At 31.2% G+C, this 19,115-nt stretch overlaps 1 protein-coding gene across 1 annotated transcript; it reads left to right on the forward strand.

Annotated features, from left to right (window-relative positions):
- Positions 1 to 11,230: 11,230 nt before the first annotated feature.
- LOC114268673 (uncharacterized) lies at positions 11,231 to 17,439 on the forward strand. Its single transcript, XM_082924888.1, has 2 exons — positions 11,231 to 13,977; positions 15,927 to 17,439. Exon 1 carries the CDS (start codon positions 11,274 to 11,276, stop codon positions 13,947 to 13,949), a length of 2,676 nt encoding a protein of 891 aa, XP_082781014.1. The 5' UTR covers positions 11,231 to 11,273; the 3' UTR covers positions 13,950 to 13,977; positions 15,927 to 17,439.
- Positions 17,440 to 19,115: the final 1,676 nt, after the last annotated feature.

The raw sequence follows: 19,115 nt of genomic DNA on the forward strand, positions 1-19,115 counted from the left end.
TAAGCATTTTTTTGAGGATTAAATATTTTTGGATGGATGTGTATGGATAACAAATATTAGTAGTTTTATTTGTTGATAGCTGCGCATGAATAACAAATAGTTATGTTTCAAATTGTTATGCTAGATGGATGTGACTAGTGCATGAAAACTTAGAATAGTTGTATTCTGTCGAATGTTAATGAATTATGTATTGTGTCGAATGTTAATGATTCAGTTAATTTGAATGATGCTTTAAAATTATAGGTTTATTATGGATTGAATGAATTATTAGGAATTACAAGTGTATTGTTTTCCTGCTTTGGCGACCAATTTATTAGTCGCGACAAATAAATAATTTTTTTTCGCAAAAAATACAATTGCCGACCAAGAGTTTTGGTCGCAAAAAATACATCTATTGCCGACCAACACAGCTCTTGGTCATGGAAACTCACTTTTGCCGACCAAAAGTTTTGGTTGCGAAAAGTAACAAATGGCGACCAAATTTTTTGGTCATGGAATGTCACAATTGGCGACCAAACTTTTTGGTCGCGAAATGTGTCAATTGGTGACTAAGATATTTGGTCGGGAAAATATCACTTTTCGCGACCAAAGTGTTTTAGCGACAAAATGAATTAGTCGCGGTAATTAAATATTTAGCGACCAAAAATTTAGTCGGCAAATCTAATTTTTGTCGACCAACTCAAATTTTGGTCGCGAATTACTTTTGCCGACCCTCAATTGGCGACCAAAGTAGCGACCAAAAAAATTGGTCGCAAATAACTTTTGCCGACCAAAAATAGACTTTTAGCGACCAATTTTTTTGTTGCCAAAAGTGTTAATTCTTGTAGTGATTGGATAGCGGAAATCACGTGTTCGGATCAATTTTGTATAAATTGTTTTATTTTTTAACCGTCCGTTTTTCTATACAAAACGATCTCAACACATGATTGCCATTATCCGATCGACTTGATTTTTATACGGATGATGTGTTCGACAAATCCTAAAATGTGAACGGTGATGGCGAAGATAACATTGCCATTACCCAATGGTGAGGATAACAATAATACGTATAATGTACATAATTTGTATTGATAATGCCTAACCCAAGCAAAATATATGTCTGCCCTTATGACCCAAACAAAAGGCGCTTGAATCTATCCCCTTAAAAGTCTATAAAATGGACCTATGGCCTGATCACTCATGATAAATTTGATACAATGTATCTTTTATGACAATATAAATTAGATGAGATGTTTAAAAAATAATTTATAGTCAAATTTTTTGTATAGATATTGAGAGGATAATTTGTGTAGCCAAATTGGGCCAAGCTAGGTTAGACTGGCAGTCAAAGATGTTTGATCGAACTAGTAAATGCCCGTATTTATTGGACCTACCTACAGGACCTAGCTATGGGACCTAGCTACGGGACCTAGCTACGGAAGTTAGCTATGGGACCTAGCTATGGGGCCTAGCTATGGGACCTAGCTAAGGGACCTATCTATGGGACCTAGCTACAAGACCTAGCTACGGGATCTAGCTAGAGGACCGAGCTATGGGACCTAGCTACGAGGCCTAGCTATAGGACCTAGCTACGGGACCTGGCTACTTCCTAGTGGCGGTCAACGCTATGGTCGAGCTACCAAGCAAGGTAGTCAAACAGAGAGGAGAGCCGAGCTAGGAGGAGAGCCATGTAATGTCAGCTTTCACAGCGCTGTGTGTTGCATGGCTAAGCCATTGGTGGATAGAGCAAAGATAGTCTAGTTGCATAGCAAAAAGTCGAGCAAAGACTTGTGCCATCTTACTTGCCTTGCAATGAGGACGGTGTTAAATGATAAGCATGATCTTTTGGGAATGTGATTCCTAGGAGCACTCTACATTGGAGAGTTAGAGTCCTATTAGGATTGTGCCATGCAGAATCTACAAAAGCTCAAACCAAACCTCAATCTCAGGTATTGCAATTCTGACTCTCGAATACAAAGAGCTTTTTGTCTATTGTCTACTTGCTGACATAGGCATTGGAGGGGTTTTCGGCATACACCTGCCGACTAGCTCACGTTTGTTTTTTCAAGTGATAAAACGACAACATTTGGAGGAGTGCAAACTTGATCAACAGGAATATACGAGACAAATTATTTCATGCTCGTACAGATACACACACACATATATATAAATATAGGAAATAACTAACAAGAAAAAAATTTGATAGGATCGAGATCATAATAGACTCAAGATCCTAGTGTAATTCTATATGATTTTATAACTAGAATCGTAATAATTTTAAGATTCTATAATATTTAAAATCTTAGGATGATTCGAATCATTTGATCTAACTAAGATCGTGCAAAATTGGAATTCTGATAACCATATTGTAGATATCAGTAAAGACTAGCTAGTCAAAGTTATTTAGTATCATAATTGAAATTTTGATAAGACATTAGTGAAGACTAGCTAGTTAAAGTCACTTGTCGGCCTGCATTGCATCAATCGTAGAATTTTAAAATCCTCCTAGTAAAATTGGAATTTTGATAGCCATACTGTATATACCGGTGAAGACTAGCTAGTCAAAGTCATTTAGCATCATAATTGGAATTTTGATAATCATGATGTAGACATCAGTGATGACTAGTTAGTCAAAGTCACTTGTCGGTTTGCATTGCATCAATCGTAGAATTTTAAAATCCTACTAGTAAAATTGGAATTCTGATAGCTATATTGTATATACCGGTGAAAACCAGCTAGTCAAAGTCATTTAATATCATAATTGAATTTTGATAATCATGATGTAGACATCAGTGAAGACTAGATAGTCAAAGTCACTTGTCGGTTTGCATTGTGTCAATTGTAGAATTTTAAAATCCTACTAGTAAAATTGAAATTCTAATAACCATACTGTATATATTGGTGAAGACTGGCTAGTCAAAGTCATTTAGTATCATAATTGGAATTTTGATAATCATGATGTAGACATCAATGAAGACTAGCTAGTCAAAGTCATTTGTTGGTTTTGCATTGCATCAATATTTTGGAGGAAAATCATGTGTGTACTATTTTAAGGGTGTATACCATATGTATTTTATGACAAAAATATATAATTTTATTATAAAATTTGGTAATATCAATTACAAAATGTATAATCTTGTCGTAAATTAACATAATAAAATGTTCAAAATTTTGTGGTTCATATTGCAATATTTTATGGCTTGATTACGATTTTTTTTGTTACACTAATTTGTGACGAGATTATATATTTTATAATTAATGTTACAAAATTTTAAAATAAAATTATACATTTTATAGTAGGGTGCATATGGTATACACCTCTAAAGGAGTGCACACCATAGCATTTTCCATGTTGGGTATAAGGCATTCTGCTTTCTCCATTATTCACATTATGGGTTGTCAAATGCTCTATGAAAAAAAAAATGATAATTATATCCAAATAATTTTATCATGTTTGTTTTAAGAAAATAAATGTTAATGACAATTATTTTTTTAAATAAATATCAAAAAGTCATGTGGTCAATTATCAAATTAATTTAATTTTTTTAATTAATACGTACAAAATAAATAATGCAAATCACCAAAATTTGACCCGTTAAAATCTCACATATCCAAACATCTTTCAACATAAAAAGTGGACTAGAGAGGATTTTTCCGCTCGAGCTTGTCTTTTACCAGTCATCGCTCACTTAATGCATGCTATATGCAGTATACGCATTATTGTTACATATTTTTGTTATGCATGTTATATATTTCTATGGTCATGTTACATAATTGTTTAGTAGAGTTACTACAATTTATAGTTGAAACATAATATTACGAATTTCGTGATAATGTTACGTATTTTTGTGATAATGTTACATATTTGTTTGTTAAAAAATGTTTAGATAAAAAAAATGTGTAGCATTACCAGTAACATTACCATAAAACACATAACTTCATTTTTAAATCACAAATTATCATAACTCTACTAAAAAATTACATTATATTTATCACAAAAATTACGTAACATACACCACAAAAATGCGTAACAAGATGCATATGGGTGTGTACTATAGAATTTCCCTTGGGGTTATTCTACATCACAAATGTCATAACAAAATCATTTCAAGTCATAATTAAAAATAATAATAGGTCATAACCAAACACTACTTGAGGTATAGGAAAACACATCTTCGATTGTAACCAAAATAATAACCATAATAAGTCATAACTAATATCACAATGAGTTATAATCAAAATCACTTGAGGCATAACCAAAAAAAACTCTTTAGTAATAACCAAAAAAAAAAAAACAAGAGACTAACACCACAACAGATCAAAATAAAAAATCACAAAAGTTATAACTAGGCATGAGTTACATACCCAAAAATGAGTGTATATTATAGAATTTTCCAGGTCTTGGTGTATGTCTTTTTAAGGATGAGGTTGTCATAAAAAAGCCTCAAATTTTTTCCTTTTTTTTTTTTTTTTTTGTCTTTAATAACTTTTTGGGCGAATTACATTAACAATCTTTATAGTTTGGGGCTTGTGTTATTTTGATCATTGATTTTTCAATTGTGATACATGTGACCATGAATTTTAAATCTTGTTCCAAATAAGGACAATTGAAGACATTGTTGTTCAATTTGAAAGATAAAGTTGTCATACAACTTATTTTGTATTGGTTAACTTATATGTTGTTTGAAATATAATGTCATTTTTTTAATAATAATGTTGGAACCTTTTTGGTTATAAAGTTTTGTTTAGTTTGGTTTTCAAAATCTATTTTCATAAAATTTTTCTAAAAAACTAAAAATTAAATTGTTGAAAAAAAATTAAAAACACATCTTTTTTATAATTTTATCTTTTGGGAGAGTAGAAATATTTTTTTAAAATATTTTTTTTTTGACATTTATTTTCATTAAATTAGTTTTATTTTTTCAAAAATCAAATATAGTGACAACTTTGATATCATTATTGAACCAATCCATTAAATAAAAAAATCTAAAATTAAAAGCATTTCATATATTAAACATATCAATTATACATTAAAAATCTAATAACAATCCATTACATGATAACCATCCAAAAATATTTGTTAACAACAAATATAACTATCTATTACATGATAACTATCCAAAAATATCAACAAAAATAACCACGCATTACATGATCATCATCCAAAAACATACTAAAAATTAATTTGGTAAAAAAATAAAAAAATAAAAAATAAAAAAAGATTTATTATTTTTATATAATTTTATCTTTGGTGAGTAAAAATAATTTTTAAAAATTTAAAAATAATTTTTGGCATTTACTTTTGTCAAACTAGTTTATATTTTATTGACAACTTTGCCTTGAAATGGTGTAAAAATGTCTTCAATTGTCCTTATTTGGAACGTGATTCAAAATTCAAGATTAAATGTATCACAATTAAAAGGTTAAGGACCAAAGTGACACAAGTGTCAAACTACAGGGACCGTTAGTGTAATTCATCCTTTTCTTTTTCAAAATTATGTCAAAATTTTTTAATTTTTTGGGCCGTCTTTGTAAAGACCAAAAAATAAATAAAAAAATCAAATCAAATAAAAAAAAATGTGGTAGTGATTGTTTGGTGTGTATGGTCAGCATGAGGATAATGTTTTTGGGGTGGTGGAAAATTATTTGAGAGGGAGGCTAAGAAAAATTTGAGTGGGAAGGGTTTTTATAATATATCTCTCTCACTTTGGGAGAGTGGTTACATTCCAGCTAGGACTTGCTCACTTTCGGTGGGAAAATGTTTAAAAAACAAAAAAAAAGAGAGATTGTAGAGAAAATGTGGTGTGGTCTACTAAAAGAAAAGAGGAGGTGCTGGAGTGGGGTCAAAAGGTGTAAAGAATATTTTCTAGAGAGAGAGAGATGGAGGCTAAGAAAAATTTGAGTGGGAAGGGTTTTTATAATATATCTCTCTCTCACTTTGGGAGAGTGGCTACATTCCAGCTGGGACTTGCTCACTTTCGGTGTGAAAATGTTTAAAAAACAAAAAAAAAAAAAAAAGAGAGAGATTGTAGAGAAAAGGTGGTGTGGTCTACTAAAAAGAAAAGAGGAGGTGTTGGAGTGGGGTCAAAAGGTGTAAAGAATATTTTCTAGAGAGACAGAGATGGAGGCTAAGAAAAATTTGAGTGGGAAGGATTTTTATAATATATCTCTCTCTCACTTTGGGAGAGTGGTTACATTCCAGCTGGGACTTGCTCACTTTTGGTGGAAAAATGTTTAAAAAACAAAAAAAAATAGAGATTGTAGAGAAAAGGTGGGGTGGTCTACTAAAAGAAAAGAGGAGGTGCTGGAGTAGGGTCAAAAGGTGTAAAGAATATTTTCTAGAGAGAGAGATGGAGGCTAAGAAAAATTTGAGTGGGAAGGATTTTTATAGTATATCTCTCTCTCTCTCTCTCTTTGGGAGAGTGGCTAGCTGGGACTTGCTCACTTTCGGTGGGAAAATGTTTAAAAAAAAAAAAAAAAAAGAGAGATTGTAGAGAAAAGGTGGTGTGGTCTACTAAAAGAAAAGAGGAGGTGCTGGAGTAGGGTCAAAGGTGTAAAGAATATTTTCTAGAGGAGAGAGATGGGGCTGATTGTTCTCAATATGCTATACACACACTGCTGAAAAATTCACATATTAGAAAAGGCGCTATAAACGCCGCTAATTTTTTAATTGACATTTAGTATCAAACGCCGATGACGCAGCCGTCGCTATAGCTTTATGGCGTTTAAAAAATGTCGCTATATTAGAATAGGCGGCATTTTTAAAAATGCCACCAAATGTCCTACCCTAACGGTACTATGACGTCACTATGATTTTAGCGACGTTTTTTAAACACCGTCATATCTTTTTCTTTTCTTTTTTTTAAATTATGCTAATTTTATGTGATTAAACTAAAAAAATATTTGTATTAAAACTGAAAAAATAGCACTAATATGAAATAATAACTCCTATTCAAATAGCAAATGCAACATTAATTCACTTTCTCATTCAATTTAATATCCAACCACCATTAACTACAAAATAACATATCCACAAATCGTATTTTAATATTAACCACAAAATAGCATATTCACAAATCAATCAGAGCCTATGTCAAAGTTCTAAATTGGTATTTTATTTATATTTTTGCAACGAATGAAAAAAATCTACCTCTATGATTTTTATATTTGAAAAAAAAATGCTTTTACATATTATATTATATTTTTTGGTGCCAAAGTACACACTGATGCTATTATATAATATTAATATATGAATAGTCATCCCATATCCCATATACACTGTAAAAATACTCCTGAAATGTAGGAAAACCAAAAGAATTTTGAAAAAATTTAGGGACCTTGTCATATACATTATAGAAATACTCCAAAATGTGGAGATCTAAGAGAAGCCAAATCCTGGTCAGATTTTGAAGCAGACAGTTTCTTCAAAGTTGTGCTCCTTCCTAAACCAGAAGATGGTGAACTCACAGAGCTAGACTGCATGATGCCCTTCAAATTGCTTGTTGAATAAATAGAGCCATTATTATAATGGGGAGAATGAGTTTGGTGACAGATGCATTAGAGTGACCATTCACCATTGTTTCTTTGATGGAACATGTCAAAGACAACCTCGTCTTAGATTTGGTAAAGTTCATCTGTACAACAATTACACCAAAAACTGGGGCATATATGCTGTTTGTGTTAGTGTGGAATCACAGATATACTCTCAATGCTTATATGCTCCATAATCTTACTCATGTGGAGCTGAATGCTATTGATTTGGCAGGGATTCTGTTGGCCGATTTTCGCCACACTCTGAACTTCTTGGAGAGGGTTTTTTTTTTTTTGCTGATTTTACTCATGTTGCTGATGATGAGAGTCGCCATTTTGCTTAGTGTTCACAGAGATTGGCTGAACTTGGTTTCAGTTATGGAGACATTCCAGCTCATAATCTTCTTTGGAGGGAATGTGAGAAATCATCACACAATGTTGCTGCATGTGTGGCTGCAATTCCACTTGTTCAGGTTTTAAACCCATGTTCTTGAGACCAAAGTGAAAAGCTTGGTAAGAGCAACGTTTTGACCGGTGGAGATTAAAATCTGACAAAATCGAAAATTGGGGTTTTGCTTGTTTTCTATTCTAGCTTGAGGTAGGGATTTTTCCTACACTTCTTTATGCACTTTTACTTGATTATACGGAGCTTAGAGTTGTATATAATTCAATTAGAATTTTTGGAAAATTTGTGAATTATTTACTTAAAAGAGAAATTTTGAGAAAAATAAAGAGTTGATGCCCAAATTGCAAAATTGTAAACTTGGAATACGTTTGTAAGGTTATGAAAGAGCTATGTTTTAAATTTGAACAAAAACAGACTTCGACTCGATCGGTTTTGAAATTTTTACCGGTTTGCGACCAAAAGAGCATTTTTAAAGAAAACAAAAGAATTACGTTTAACTTTTGGGGCTTTTGATCAAAATAGGATGTCATAGTTGAATAATGCTTGGAGAATGAGTTTGGAAAGAAAATGATGTTTTCTTGGGCATTAACGGTATTATTTTGCTTAATGTATCTGTTAGAATAAAATCAATACAGTTAGAAATGGACCTTGAGAGGTTACCGGATGTGATTGTGATATAAAAACTAGTGTAGTTGTTCATATTTGATGAGATGTGGAATAGATTGTATTTATCGAAATTTTTGGAATTTAATTGTTTAAATATTTGTTTAGAAATATCTGATTTGGGCTATCGGTGGAGGATAGCCATGATTGTTGTATAAATGCATGAGACTTAGGTAAATTGAACCACATTCCTCATTTGTTGCATTACATTCATTTCATTGGAAATGTATCTGTTTTTTAGAAATGTTTGGAAATGTATCTGTTTGCGAAAAGATGAATACTTGGTGAATCTGGGTAGGGGGTATAGAACCGCGCAGTTAGGTGTCGAGTCTTCCAGTTTACTGGTAAAAATGATAGTGGTAGTGCATTAGGGCCTACTTGCAGACACTCACCTAGAAATTCATAAGGCCCATATTCATGTAACAGATATGGTTTAAAATGGAAATGGTTTTATATTTATTGTTGCATCTCAGCATTGCATGCTTTATAAAAAGAGAGATAAACTGTTTTATCATGAGCATGGCATGAGCATACTCCTCTTTAGTCTTGTCATTGTTCATATGTTGTGTAGCTGGGCTGTGGCTCACCCTATAAAGGAAACCATTTCAGGTACAGGTGCTATGCCTCCATCAAGGCAGTGACTTGGAAGGACTCGGAGCTGAGGCTTCATTTTTGTTTTATTGTTATTTGTTGAATGTAAGCCCAGGGTTGTATTTGTGTTGAGTTGAAACTCTATTTTGTGTAACCAAGAATGTTCTTGGATAAATTTGAAAGCCTGTAGGACACTTATTATCTATTTGACTTCCATTTCATACTTGTTGTAAAATGCATGTTTGGGATTGGAATTGGCATTTGGGATTTAATGGGAATGGGCATATGGATTAGTTAGCTATATATATGTGTTTGTCTATCAAGTGGGTTTTGTTGCATAAATAGATATAGCATGCCCAATTTTCGGGGCGTTACAGTCTTATATAAATGAATCTAAAAAATAATTTTTTATAAAAAAATTCCAAAGTAATAAAAAAGCCAAAAAGTCTTCTCTTTTTTTTTTGACTTTTTTAAATTTTATGGTTCGTCTTATCAAGTTAAATTTAGAAACTTAAAATTTTAAAAAAAAAAATTAAAATATTCAATAAAAATGAAAATAAACTAAAAACATAGTGACCAAATAAACAAACCTCAAACACCCACTATTGCATTTAAGCAATTGATTATGATCAACATTTATGGAGTCAAAGTGCTCCTTGACGCGTGAAACACACTATAGGGGCTCTATAGACATGAGTGAAGACTAGTTTAGTTTTGTAGGCTTGGCATTGCAAATATGAGAGAAGTTATTTGTTGGTGTCACGGCGATGTGGTGCTTTTTAAATTTTGTGTAGAGAAGAAGGTGAAATTCATGATTTTGTATTGAATAATTGAGAAATAGCAAGGGATATGATGTATGATGATTAATGGGGAGCATAGATAGGCGGCACCCATGAAGTACCAAATAATTTTTCCAAATATGGGATCTAATCAACTATGCTGTCTCATAATCAACTCTTAAATGTTCCTTTAGAAAAAAAAAAAAATTGATGTAGCTTCAATTATCATATCAATTTTTAATTTTTTTGACTAATTAAAGCATACAAGATGAACAACTTACATCACTAAAATTAGATTTGTAATAGACCCCAAAGGTGCAAACAATATCTTCTAGTCCAAAAATTGGACTGGAGAGGATTTTTCCTTGCTCCAACTTTTTTTAAAGTTCATTTTATCTATGGTCTCTCACTTACTAGCTACTTGCCAAGTGAATTTGAAAAGAGAAATGTTATATATTACAGATTATCTATTATCATTTTTATTGTCAGTTACTTATTAATAGTTACTTTATTTGAAGATAATTACTAAGAAATTAATATAAACAAATGATACCTTTTAAAAAGAGAAATGTTATATATTGTAGATTATCTATTATCATTTTGTACTGCCAAATACTTATTAATAGTTACTTTTGAAGATAATTACTAAGAAATTAATATAAACAAATGATACCTTGTCATGTATTTTGGCTGGTGATATAAAAATGTGTAAAAAAGAACAAGTGATATATAGTGATCCTTATTTAAAAAAGTTGCTAGTAATTCACACAATTTTTAACAAAATGCTAGTATGCACCTACCTTTTTGTCATAACAAAATTACGATTTTCTATAGTAAAAGTCACATAATTTGTGGGGAGTGTCTTATGTCATTTTGCCTAAAAATTAAGAATGAACAAATTTATGACATACATCCGAAAGTCAAAATTACATATTATTATGGTTATGTTATGAACGGTGTAGCGTAAATGTTACAAATTATTTGTGATAAGAAATGTTACAAATTAATTCAGTGATAAAAATTATAACATGCTGTGATGTTTATTACAAAACATTATAATTATGTTATGTATAATATGTTGTGATGTATTGTCCTTTTAAGCCATTGATTATTATCCACTTTTATGAAGTCAAGTCTTCCTTGATCAGTGAAAAACGCGTTAGGGGGTCCAGCTCTGTAGACATCAATGAAAGACTGACTAGTCAAAGTCTTTACTTGTTTGTAGGCTTTGCAGGGCACCTACATTTGCCTATAAAGCATTTGGCCTCTCCACTGTTAATAGTCAGCAAGCATTCCAACCTTTGTTTTTAAATCTAGGTGCAAAGATGGTCTCTAACAATCAACTCTTTCACCTCTTTTTGTTTCTTTGTTTTTTCCAGATTACTTGTTTGCATGCCCAACTCTGCACTCAAGAACAGACCTCTGCATTGCTCCAATTTAAGCAACAATTTTCCTTCAATAATGATGCTTCCTACGGTTACTGTGATTCTGTCGGAATCCTTTCTTACCCGAAGATGGAGTCGTGGAAGGAGGGTTCTGATTGTTGCTCATGGGATGGGGTCGAGTGTGACAACAACACAAGTCAAGTAATTGGCCTCGACCTCAGTTGCAGCTGGCTCAACGGCACCATCCACCCCAATACCACCATCTTCTACTACTTTCCTCACCTCCAAAGCCTCAACCTTGCTTTCAATGACTTTGGTATGTCTCGAATCTCATCTGAATTTAGTCGATTCACCAGATTGACACACCTCAACCTCTCTGACTCTCGTTTTTCTGGCAAAGTCCCTATAGAAGTCTCCTTTCTGAACAAATTGGTCTCGCTTGATCTCGCTTACAATGATGGTTTGAGGTTGGAAGAACCTGGATTTGAATTACTTGTTCAAAACTTAACCAAGTTAAGAGAACTTAATCTTGATGAAGTTTACATATCTTCAGTGGTTTCCAATTCCTTGCTCAATCTGACTTCTTTAACACTTCTCGATCTTAGTTTGTGTGGATTGCTTGGAAAATTTCCTGACGGAATATTCCATTTTCCACATCTGAATAAGCTGCGTATATCGTATAATTCAGATCTCACTGGTTATTTTCCAGAGTTTATAAACTCGAGCAGTCCTCTCCAGTACTTGGGGCTTTCACTCACTAATTTCTCTGGAGAACTACCGGACTCAATTGGGAATTTGAAGTCTTTGAAAACGTTGGCTGCCTATAGTTGTAATTTTTATGGATCCATCCCTACGTCGCTCGGAAACCTTACGGAAATGACTTATTTAGGCATCGAATATAACAATTTCACTGGCATGCTCCCATCTTCACTTTCAAACCTTGGAAATCTCGTCTACTTGGGAGTTGAGTGTAATAATTTTGAAGGTAAAATCGCAGATTTTTTACCTAATGCAAAAAATCTTCTTTATTTATTTGTTGATTCAAATAGCTTCAGCGGTCCATTTCCATCATTGGTTGCAAACCTAACAAAACTTGCCAAGTTAGATTTGTCGAATAATCAGCTAAGAGGACCTCTTCCATCACAAATAATTGGACTTCCAAATCTAACGTGGTTAAGTTTAGGTGATAACTTAATCAACGGTACAATTCCATCTTGGGTCTTCAGCTTACCAGCATTGGATTACTTCAACCTCAGTAATAACAAATTGACTGGCCATGTAAAAGAGTTCGAATCCACTCATTTAACTATTGTTGATTTGAGCAATAACAACCTACATGGTAGGTTTCCGAGTTCAACCTTCAAACTCGTGAACCTTTCTAGTCTCATTCTTTCATCAAATAATTTCAGTGGTGAGCTAGACATGCTCTGTCATGCAATTTCCCTTCAAATTCTTGTCCTATCTAGTAATAGCTTTAATGGTTCTATTCCACAATGTTTAGGAAATTTCAGCATAGATTTCTCTGTACTCGATCTGCGGAAGAATAATTTTTCTGGCACCATTCCTAATACATTTGCGAAGAAAAATTCCTTCGAAACTATCAACCTTGATAGCAATGGATTTGAGGGGCCAGTACCAAAATCTTTAGAGAATTGCCAAATGCTACAAGTGCTAGACCTTGGACATAACAAGTTCTCCGATAAATTTCCATATTGGTTGGGAAATTTAACTTCTCTACAAGTTCTAATTTTGAGATCTAACAAATTCCATGGACCTATACTGAATTCCAAGTTCAAATTTCCCTTCCCCAACTTGCGAGTTATGGATTTATCAAACAATTATTTTACTGGTCAATTGCCAAGAAAATATTTCAAGAATCTCAATGCTATGATGAATGTCGACGAAGCTAGTTTTGAATTGCAATACTTAGGGACGCCTAGTCATTCAGCTTCAACATATTACTATAATGATTGTTTGACTATGGTAATCAAAGGATCAATCCTAGAAATGGTAAAAGTCCTAACCATTTTCACTGCAATTGATTTATCGAAAAACAATTTCGAAGGTGAAATTCCACAGATCATTGGAAAGCTAAATTCAATCCGAGGGCTCAACTTGTCTCACAATAGCCTTACTGGTCATATACCAGCATCTCTTGCTAATTTGACAATGCTCGAATGGTTAGACCTCTCTTCCAACAACCTCACTGGGGAGATCCCTCAACAACTAAGGAATTTGAAATCCCTTGAAGTCTTAAACCTTTCGCGGAATCAACTAATAGGATCGATACCACAAGGCAACCAATTTGATACATTTTCAAATGATTCCTACATTGACAACTGGGCATTATGTGGACCTCCATTGTTAAATGCATGCAATCCAAGGACACCACAACCACCACCCTTGATGTTTTACCAAGAGGACAATACTTCAAGTGGATTCAATTGGGAAGTCATAGTACCAGGTTATATATGTGGGTTGGTGTGGGGACTTGTTATGGGATATTTTATGTTCTCTAGAGGAAAACCTCAATGGCTTGTGAGGATCCTTGAAGGTGAACGAAACAAAAGTGGAAAGAGATTTAAAAAGCATTCTCACAGGAACAGAGCAAGGTGAAATTAGCCAATGCAAGTGGTGTCCTTTGGTAAGTATTTACAATCAATTTCTCCATTCTTTTGCTTGATCATGAAAAACTATGGCTTGGTTATGGTTGCTATCTAGTCTTTTTTCAGTTTCTTAGCACTATATTTGTATCATGCAAAATAAAGCTATTTTATTTCCTTTGATGTTTATACAAAGCACTTGATTGGAAATCATCTTGCGAAAAATAAAAATAAAGTAAAATCATGGAAGTAATAAATGAGTAGTGAAAATAAAGGTTTGCTATTGACTCTAATGGCTGGAATTGAAAGAGGTATCAGACTTGGGCACTTTTTTAGTAGTCTTTTTTTTTTTTTTTTTTTGAAATTTTCTTTATAGTCACTTTTTCTACTTCATTCTTAAATTATTAATTGCATATAGATTTTAGTTCATATGGTCTGATTATTGGAGACAATTTGTCCGAATCATTAATGAGAAAAATCTAATCTAATGGTTAAAAAAATAATTTTACAATTTAGACAACTTAAATTGTATAACCATTTTCTTACTAACACAATATTAGACAACTTACCCTCTACAACCAAACCCCCATCTTTCTCTCTACTTCAAATAATGAATAACAGAATGAGAGCTTGGCTAGGTAAATTTACACCGACCTCTCCTAATTACAGTGGGTGTTATACTTAGCTTATTTGCATCAGTATTCATTAGTTATATGAATGAAAAAATTATATTTACCTTATTTGGTTTAATTTATTTTTCAGAAATTTGAGTTTTTTTTTTTTTTTTTTCCTTTTTAGTGATTTTTTTTAATATTTTGTTATTATTTCTTATTTCTTATATACACCAAATCTATATACACTTAAAAAGAGTAATATTTGTGAAAACAAAAACTTTAAAAATTCACCAAATAATAAAAAAAATATGAAAATTCAATACATTTTCATATTTTGCTGTATTTAATGAAATTTTTTTAAATTGTCATATTTTGTTATACCCTAAACTATAGTCACATTTTTTACTTCATTCCTAAATTAATAGATGCATCTATTTGGTCCCTATAGCTTCTTATTTCTGTTCATATAAGCTAATTGAAGACAATCTCTGCAAATCAGTACAGTGAAAATTTAATCTAATGTGTAAAAATAGTAATTTAAGAATTTAGAAAATTAAATGGTACAACTAAACCCCTATTCTCTTATTCACACTATATTAAACAATATTAGACAGCTCACACTCTACAACCAAACACCTATATTCCCTTCTGCCCCTCTTCTCAAATAATGCATAAAACAACTAGGTGTTTGGTTGTACAGTTTAGAGTAAATTATATAGACCTCTCTTAAAATTTGAAGAAAACTAGCCCACTTTCATGTTTTTACTTTTTATTATTAATATGGGAAGGAGTTCTATCTAATTTACTCTTGAAATACAAGTGTGATAATTGGTTCGTCAGATACATTATAAATCTCATTTCGACGATCTAAATCGTATAATTTGTATGATTTTTTTGTCTAAATCATGCACGATAAAATTTAGATTGATACCATATTTTTATCCATATAATTTTTTTCATATTGGTCTTTAAAAAAATGAATGGATAATTTCAAAATTATACCTATTATTCATTTTCTTCAAACAAATGTAATGAAAACATATAATTATGATTATCGAATAAATCCAATTTTTTAAAATTATATATCAAAATAAGACATGTGGTGGCTCTATAAACCCCAACAAACACCCCTCTAGTAAAACAGCCCTCTAGTAAAACAGTGGATGGAAGAAAATTCTTCCCCATTAAAATTGAGAAACACCATAAGTGGTTTCATTGTTTTCATTTTTTATTTTTTTTTTCATCGTTTTCATTCATTAATTGAAGCTATCTAATAAGCATATATGGTTTTCAAAATATATTTGGCTGACATGCGCATCAAATCTAGCATGTTCACGGAATTTAGTAACTGGAGCTATCTTTGATTTGTGATCTAGGCAGCGCAACTTTTGGAGTCATGGTGAATTGTGGTCAAGCTGATGTATTACGTAATGCTGGGAAGTTGAAGATACAGTATCAAAGATTAGAATGTATATATATATATATATATATTAATAGGTGTGTGTCTATCGACAAGTGTGCTGTTAAATCTGTAAAATATAAATTTTAATTTTGATTTAAAAATAAATATGTTATGTGCTGCTCAAGTAGTAAAGATGATTCTCATATTGAAGATTTTGGGTTCGAGCCTATTGCTTGGTCCATATTTTCTGGAGTTTGATATAATGGAAAATGAAAATCAACGAAAAATATTTTTCATGGTCAACAAAAAACAAGCTTATTTGGGCATGAAATGTTTCACTTTCAAAATGTAGCAAATATTTTTCAAACTAAAATCTTATTAATGTCACCACACTACCACCACCAATCTCACCTCCACCACCACACCGCCATCACCACGGCCACCACCACCATTTATAGAAAAATATGTGTATAGATCTAATATATTACCTTAGTGCTATAAATGTTTATATATATCTGATTTGTTGAATAGTTGTTTGTGTATTTGAATAATCAGTAAGCAATAGATAAAATTGATAAACTCGTAATTTATGCATTATTTTAGAAAGCTCTTAAGGGAATAACAAGAGCGGGTGATACACTCCTATATGGTAAAATCACTCGTTTTTAGTGCTTAATAGTAGTTGCTTGGAGCCTTAAAACTCTTGAGATTCATAGACTAGGGAGTGATTTTTTATATTCTGTTTTTCGACTTTTGGGATTGTAACTTCTATGATTAGCTGGTCAATAATAGTGTATAGTCAAGGTCTCGAAAAGCGATTGCGGTCATCATAACGGTTGCGGTGATGCAGTTGCTGTTGTAGGATATAAAAGCCGTAGCATAACGGTTGCGGTGATCGGAACCGTGATTTTTTTTTTTTTCGTACAATTTGAAGAAAACTTACCGGTACGCATATTTTTGTTTCTAGAATCACTTTTATTAGAGTTTAAAATAGATTTTGATCAATATTTGTTAATTTTTAAGTATGATCCAATATATTTCATATTTTCAAATCACTACAAAAGAAGTTTTTTACATCTTATTTCAAGTTAATGACTTTAAGAATAATTGATTTTAAATGTCTACAAATTATTTTTGACCAATATTTGAACTAATTGAATAAAAAATATTCACAATTATTAAATAAAATGATTAAAAATAAAAATTGTGTCATAAATAAATAAAAAATTGAGGCCTTTTTTTAGACAACACTTTACAAGTAACTAAATAAAATTATTTACAATTAAGTATTAAATGAAATTATTATAAAAACAAAAATTGTGCCACAAACAAAAAATATTTTTGAGTTTTTTAAAGACATTTTTTAAACAACACATTACAATAACAAAATAAGAAATATTTATAATTGAATATTAAATAAAATGATTGTAAAAATAAATATAACTACTGTTTATATATTTTATTTTATTTTACATGCTAATGTACTGTTTACAAATTATTTTTGACCAATATTTGAACTAATTTAATAAAAAATATTCACAATTATTAAATAAAATGATTAAAAATAAAAGTTGTGCCATAAATAAATAAATAAAAATTGAGGCGTTTTTTTAGACAACACTTTACAAGCAACTAAATAAAATTATTTACAATTAAGTATTAAATGAAATGATTATAAAAACAAAAATTGTGCCATAAACAAAAAATATTTTTGAGTTTTTTAAAGATATTTTTTAAACAACACATTCCAGTAACAAAATAAAAAATATTTATAATTGAATATTAAATAAAATGATTGTAAAAATAAATACAACTATTGTTTATATATTTAATTTTATTTTATTTTACAGGCTAATGTATTGAAATAAAATTTTTTAAAATTTTTAAAGAAAATAAATTCATATAAAAAAAAATTTGAGCTTGAATCACTCGAGTGTTATTCAAAATATTATAAAAGGGTGTAATGGTGTGTAAAAAACCGTTATGGCCGTTATGGTACCGTTGTAGCCGTTACATAATACCGAAACGACTGTTACACATGTGAATTTCCATCATACAACTATAACGGCCGTAACGGGTGGCGGAAACCACCACAACCATTACGTAACGACGTTACGTAACGATTGCGGCCGCTTTTTAAAACCTTGTATATAGTAGTATGCATTTGTCTTTGGAAGCTCTGTAATTGAACCGAGGTGATAATAGAATTTCATGATTCTTTCCACCATTGTTTTGATGTAGATAAATTTACCTCTCTCTCTGGTGGCCAGGGAAGAATGGAATAGTCAATTTTATTTTGGATAAAATTGATATGCAGATTGATAGAGATGAAACAGAAAGCGTGTTAGAGATGTTTTAGGATTTTTTTTTGTTTTGTCAATGGAGGTCTCTGATTAGCAATTAGCTAGATCTAAATCTGAAAGGAAAAGATTTCTTCGTTGATGATCTGTTGTTTGAACAGATAGAAAATTTGAACAGATAAAAAATTTGAACAAATAAGAATTTTAATTGATAAAAAATTTCAATAGATAAAAATAATTTCAATAGTTTCAACGTATAGTCAACGAAAAGTCAAATAGATAAAAAAAATAAAAAATATTAAAAAATGTCAAAGGGTAAAATTTAAAACAAAATGTTCTCCACCAAACGATTACACAAAGTGTGGACCTCTCATCAATAAAAAAATATCTCTTGGATCTAGTGCTTTACACCCTCCTTATATTGGATTTATCACCAATTAATCCCTTCTTCTTTTTTTTTGACAGTCCACCTAAATGGATAATGTTTATTAGTAGGAAAATTATATGGTGTGTCATATGCAACTCTAATTATGATATTTTGATTATGACCTATTGTTGGGTTAATTATGACTTATCATTGTAATTTTTTTTTTTATAGATATGACTCATTTGTAACTTGAAAGGCAACTTCGGCAGTGTATTATATATTTTAGGATTTATGACACTTTTCACTCTTGTAATTTGATTTAAATTTTATTTTAATCCGTACAGTTTTAATTCAAATAATTTAGTTCTTACATTTTAAGTCTAGTTTTAATTTGGTACTTTCGTCTAAATTGAAGATTAAAATTAATAATTTTGGAACAATTGTCAATTTTTTAAGGTTTCAATTTGGTTCTTCCGTTTAAATTGAATGTTAAAAT

This window comes from Camellia sinensis, chromosome 4, assembly GCF_055761805.1.
Source record: "Camellia sinensis isolate YWXY chromosome 4, ASM5576180v1, whole genome shotgun sequence".
NCBI lineage: Eukaryota > Viridiplantae > Streptophyta > Magnoliopsida > Ericales > Theaceae > Camellia > Camellia sinensis.